At 37.1% G+C, this 6,000-nt stretch overlaps 1 protein-coding gene across 1 annotated transcript in view; it reads left to right on the top strand.

The window, feature by feature from the left end:
- Positions 1 to 285: 285 nt before the first annotated feature.
- The window catches only part of LOC121330003 (spondin-1-like), a 66,466-nt gene continuing 60,751 nt past the window's right edge, over positions 286 to 6,000 (top strand). Inside the window, exons 1-2 of the mRNA XM_041276189.1 lie at positions 286 to 925; positions 3,451 to 3,557. Of these exons, the coding sequence (XP_041132123.1) occupies positions 694 to 925; positions 3,451 to 3,557 (339 nt within the window). The 5' untranslated portion in view covers positions 286 to 693. The remainder of the gene's footprint in view (positions 926 to 3,450; positions 3,558 to 6,000) is intronic.

The following is a 6,000-nucleotide window of genomic DNA, read 5'->3' as shown; positions in this document are numbered from 1 at the left end:
ACTTTGTTAATTTTGGTTCTTGGCTCAGTAAAAAACTAAAATTACGAATGTAATTTTACACACCACATGTGTGGTCTATGTAAATGTTTCGTAAGGTATATATATATATATATATAATATATATATAATATAAAAATATATATATATATAACAAAGGCAAACAAATCTAATTGGAGGCTGCTGAACCAGTGCGAATCACGGCTGTGCATACATTAACATGCAAGTTTTAGCTGCCTACAATGAACGCCAGGAACACGAATGTTAAATGTTTCTCCTCATTCACTATAGCAGTTGGCAGGAATGTTTGCGTTTTGTTGAAAGTCTGTTAGCTCAATCTGTCTAGTCCAGATCTTTGCTGGATGTCTTGGAGACAGCAGCGTTGCCCTTCACTCTGCAATTTCATCCAACCCTGTGAATTGCACTGTGTTAAGTAAACAGTAGAGATCCGCTGATCATCACAGGCTCTTACAAAACACCACATTTCTCGGGAATTAGGGGAATTGGGTTTTCCCCTCCGGCAATTTAGGGACGGTTTCATATCGTCAGTTGTGTGTAGACTTTTTTCTCATGATAAGTGAAAGTGGTGTGTGAAATTGACAAGTTTGGTCAATTTCGGGAGTTGGGGGAGGTATTTTCTAACAGCTTCTCTTTTCTTAGACGGTTTGAAAAGAGTGCTGACACAGAATACCCAGGATGGGAATACAGCTCAACATTTTGCTTTTGCAATGTCTGATCTCGACATTCGTTTTAAATCGTTCATTTGCTTTTTCTGACGAAACTGTAGATAAATTACTACCAGTAAAGTCTGATGGATATTGCAGCAGGATTTTGAGGGCTCAGGGCACAAGGAGAGAGGGTTTTAATGAGTTCCGACTGAGAGTGGAGGGGGATCCCGAATTTTACATTCCCGGAACCACCTATAGAGGTATGTATTATTTATTTTTGTGTTGTTTTACTTTTACCTGCAGAATAAGGGAAAACGTAGGTTACACGGCTCGATTTAATTAAACCTAACTGACTTAATTGTGAGGTTAGTATGCTAGTCATTCTAACCTCTAAAATGCAATTTAGCGTCATGACATGTGTTGTATTCAATTATGAATAATAATCGAGAATTCCTATTGTCAATTTACTATGTTAGCACAATATGCATTTACTGTATCAGTACAATATACATTTACTGTATCAGTACAATATGCATTTACTGTATCAGTACAATATGCATTTACTGTATCAGCACAATATGCATTTACTGTATCAGTACAATATGCATTTCAAGTTTATCTCACAACTCACTATGCAGGTGTGGTTGTCATAGAATTCTGTACCCAGTAGATTTTTTAAAATTATAAATAAATTAATAAATAGTTTTTAAAATTGTAAAAGTTTTAGTCTGTGCAAGTAACTGATATGTTAAAGCTTTAGAGTATTTGAAATCTCTACGCAACATGTACAAGGAAAGCTCAGTTAAAGCTTAGATGACCTTGACGATAACTTTACAGATTTCCATACTTGTGGAAGTCTACGAATACATGGGAACTGGCTTGTTTTCGAGTCTGCTGTTGTGTCAGCTGTCAGTAAACATAACACAATGGACTTTTATGTTCTTTTGATAAAGTCTGATACCAATTGTTGGTTTAAGTTGCACATAATAAAGCATTCTTCATACAGGTGTACCTGTAAAATCATATTGCAGGAGCACAAACCCTGCAGGTCACAGCCTTGTGTGTAGCTGTGGGAAATGAGTGTACACAAGTTTATGTTTGCTTACACAATTTGTGTTCTTTATTTTTGAAACTGTGATTCTTACTGCATTATTATGACTAGTCTGTGGGACAGTTTCAGTTAGAAAAAAACAATTCAATTAACCCTTTGTTCTGTATTTGTAATAAAAGGGTTTCCAATGTACTTTGTTTTTTTTTTGTTTGTTTGTTTTTTTAACAAGTGGTACTCATTTTATGTTTTTATTATTTAGCAGAACTGAGGTGTAACATTGTTCTTCAGGCAAAATACACATTACCCAAATGTATCATTAAGTGGGTTACTGAATCTGTAGTTGCATTCTTGTGAAAAATATATAAATCTAACTGTAGCATTGTTTTTGATGGGGCGAAAATTAACTTTATTCATTTAGCCAGCCTCCATGACCTACTGTAAATGTGTTTAATTTCTGCGTTACATACTCTCAATTAAGTGAACACACTTGCTGTTTCTCACCACCGAGAGAACGAAGGGTTATAAGTTCTTTGCTGTTCTTTCGGAAATGTCCAGAACGGCTTTGAATTAACTAAATATTGACTTTGGTCACAATTCAATTGATTCCTTCCACAATTTTTCTTGGCTGGGGAAAAAAAAAAATCTTTGAATAGAAGGTAAAAGTTTATTTATGGCCTTCCTGTGGTGCTTCTGCTAAATTTCCATTTCCCTGGGCTTGTTGTGAGAAACCCTCTGACATGGAAAATCTATGAACATTATTACTTTTTTATAACGATGATGTGAAAACACATATACAAAGGAAAATGATTTACAATTTGCACATAATAACACTAATAAACAGCAGAAATAGTCCCAAAATTTCAATTCAATATGGGCGACATCTGTCCTAAATAGTTTGCTAATAGCTCTTTACATAAAGGTCAATTTAATTCCTGGCCTGATTTTTTTTTTTCATGTATGGCAAACTGATCTCTGAAATGTCCTTGTAAAAACAACCCAATGATTGCTTTCTGATTACTGTTCTGTATGTACATTTATAACATCTTTCCTTGCCGTTTACTGTGCGGGAATGACTCACTTTTAACATGATGGATCAGATTGTCAAAGCACTTACCTGTTTAAATATCCAGAACATAATGATGTGAGATGACACAAGCTGACAGCCCTCTGACTATGACTGTTAAGCCAAGCACCCTACAAAGTCAACTAAAGTTCTCCAGTAGCACATTGCCTCCTTCTGTTTCATTTATGACCCCTAATGATGATCTATGCACTAAACTGTGCAGATCAGAATAAATCTCATATGCCACTCCGTACTCCAGAATTCTTCAAAATTTGAAAAACGATCATCTTTACTGAACTGTTATGAATATGTGAGCAACTGACTGCCTCACGACTGCTTTACAGACCCTCGCACACGACCACCGGTACGAGATGAAGGAAAGCTTTGCTAAAAGCTATTTCGGCTTAATCAAATTCTAATTCTCTAACGTCCTGTGCATCGTGATTTAGGAAGACCGAGCGCTTGACTAGTGTCTATCCTTTTCAGTTCCTGGTTTTGTCATAAGATAAGGCAAACATTACCTAGGAACACACCTTGCAGGAGCCCTTTCTATAGACAGGCTTGTGTGCTATTTGCTATTTGTCTCTGGAGTAGATATTTATTTGAAGACATGTTGTGTATGACCTACATTCCACTAACTTTGTGTTTTTTTTTTCCCCCTTCACGTCTAGTGAGTTTGTATGCATCCAGCCCTTCTTATTTTAGAGGCTTTACACTTATTGCTTTGAAAGAAGGAAAGGAGGGCGACAAAGATGAGGATTATGCCGGCAATTTTGAGGTAAGAAACTGTTAATTTTTTTAATGTTTTATCCAATTTAAGGTTGGTATGCTCTGTGTAGGTTTATGTTTTTTTTTTTATTATTATTTTGAGGTTCCTTAGCTGTGTTCTGTCTTGCTTTGTGCTGGTAATGGATTGATGATGTTAAAATATCCAGGTGCAAAGGTCTCCCAAGTATCTGAGGCAGGCTATAGATAGTTAAGCACACCAGGACATGTTGACGTCAATGCCATCTCCTCTACAAGAGGATGCAATGAGTTCATTTGTACAACCCACCCCTCCACTCCCCCTTCAAGAAAAACCACATGGGATTTTAAGTGTGAGTTGGGTTACTGTTCTGCTTGTCTACTTGTGTGCTGTTTCAAATGCTTTGTTCTTTGATGTGTTTATTTTAATTTAAACATTGTAAAACGAACGAGGAACAACTTGGGAGTTTAACTGTCTGCTTAAGTGTTTTATTTGTATTACCTTCCTAAATTTGTATGCCATTTTGCTTAATATGGTCCAATGTGTTAGTTTATAGAATTTCATATGTCAAACCTCTAATCACAATGACACAATCACAAGAATGAGTTCCCTTTTCATACTGTACTTCTGGCAGTTTAATAAAAGCCAAGCATGAATGAGTTTAGCACATCGGAAAAAAAAAAAAGTTCAACAGTCCCCCTTCCACATAATAATAACCATGTGCAAGGGGAAATGTCTTCATGTTCTGACAAATATTAGAAGAATAGTAATGAAAAAAGCAACACAATATTTCGTTATCCAGATTCTTACGGTTCCCTGACAAAATAAATATATAAATAGGAACACAGGATGATTAGGACGCATGAAGTCCAGTTTGAAGTTACTGAAACCACAGTTTTATGCTGGGTGTAAAAAAATTTCCTCCTAGCATCTATTCTTGGCTTTTCTCTTCTTCCTATAATGCCATCCAGCCCTACTCTGTACTGAGTTTGAAATAGACACTTTGTTTTAACCTGTTCCTGTTCTACAGGGTGTCCACACAGTCCTGTTACCTCTGTGTTTTTTTCCTTACAATGATGATTTCCAACGAGATGGGGTTCGAGAATATGTCAGCGATGTCTTTAGGGACCGTTGGATTAGTCGTGGATCTGCTCCTTTGCCAGCTCCCGTTCAATAGCACGAAGCAGCAATGTGAGACTACAGAGCAGCTGAAACAAGCTGTTGCAGGTGCCTGAGCTTCGTTATGGAAGGTGTCGCACCGAACGTGATAATGGATTGTTTTCTGGAAGTCTAAATATAATTAAATACTTGTACTGAATAAGTACTTCAAAATGCAATTGTCATAATTTTTCCACTTTTTTCAGTTGCTGGTCAGTGCACTGTAGAAAAGACATGGGTGGGGAGGGTGGTGGTGGTGGGGGGGGTAACAAGACTCTGTGGAAGTGCATGTAGATGTAAATAGCAAGCCAGTCACTCAAATTATTGTGTAGCATAGTGGCGACCAGCCCTCCTCAAGTTACACAGTATATTGACAGGATCCATAGTCTTTGATTTCTAGATTTAGTGAGAAGGGAGGGTTTATGTTGTCTATACCATGCTCTTGTAAACTTCACTGTTCTTTTATTTTTCTACACTGAACAAATGTATTTATATGAATCTGTCAGAATATAACAGATCATACCATCTGCTATTCTGTCTACAAGGAGAAGCCAACTGTTTATACTGAGCCAAGAAAATCATTAAGCAACTACACATAATGTTGTTTGTCCTGTCACAGTTAAGTGAGGGTCTGTTAATTCCTCAGGGGAGCCTGGGTTATTGTTAAACTGTATAAGAGCTGCAGCACTGAAAAGGCAAATTTATTACATATTATTTGGAACGCAAATATCGCAGTTATCTTAACTAACCTGTTGGTCTTGTTTTGTTTTACTTTGTGAATGATTTTCTGTTTCAGCCACTGTGTCCTTGTGGAGCTTTTTTTTTTTTTTAATTCAGAAGTTTTAAAGCACACATGTAGACTCTCACAAGTTTGTTCTGCAAGCACAGCCGCTATACATCAGTAAGAAACACCACATGGAATGACACCTCTGGGGCAGTGTTCCAGGGGGACAGTTTAATAGTTACAATCTGGTGAATCAGCTGGCATGAAGACACGTTTGAGGACACAAGGGGGCTTGTGTCACCAGGGGTGTAGTCCTAAATCTGAACGTACCGGAACGCCACTGAAATACAGATTTTTAATTTCTGAAACAAGGATTATTATACAAATTCCCATTTTATTTGTATACTGAACTTCTGCCAATTTCCACAGTGTCTTTCTCTGTCTTGTCAGAATGCTTTACTTCACGTGTCTGTCAGCTTCTTCGTTTGTGTTTGTGTCAACAGTCGTAGGAGATGCACTCGTCTTCGCCTGCATTTTTAGCCTTTTTAAAGAAGTAGCTCGTAACAAAAGAAGTTCTTAATGCTCTTTTCATTG

Source organism: Polyodon spathula, chromosome 17 (assembly GCF_017654505.1).
Source record: "Polyodon spathula isolate WHYD16114869_AA chromosome 17, ASM1765450v1, whole genome shotgun sequence".
Lineage (NCBI taxonomy): Eukaryota > Metazoa > Chordata > Actinopteri > Acipenseriformes > Polyodontidae > Polyodon > Polyodon spathula.
This window is presented reverse-complemented; position numbering and strand designations above follow the sequence as displayed.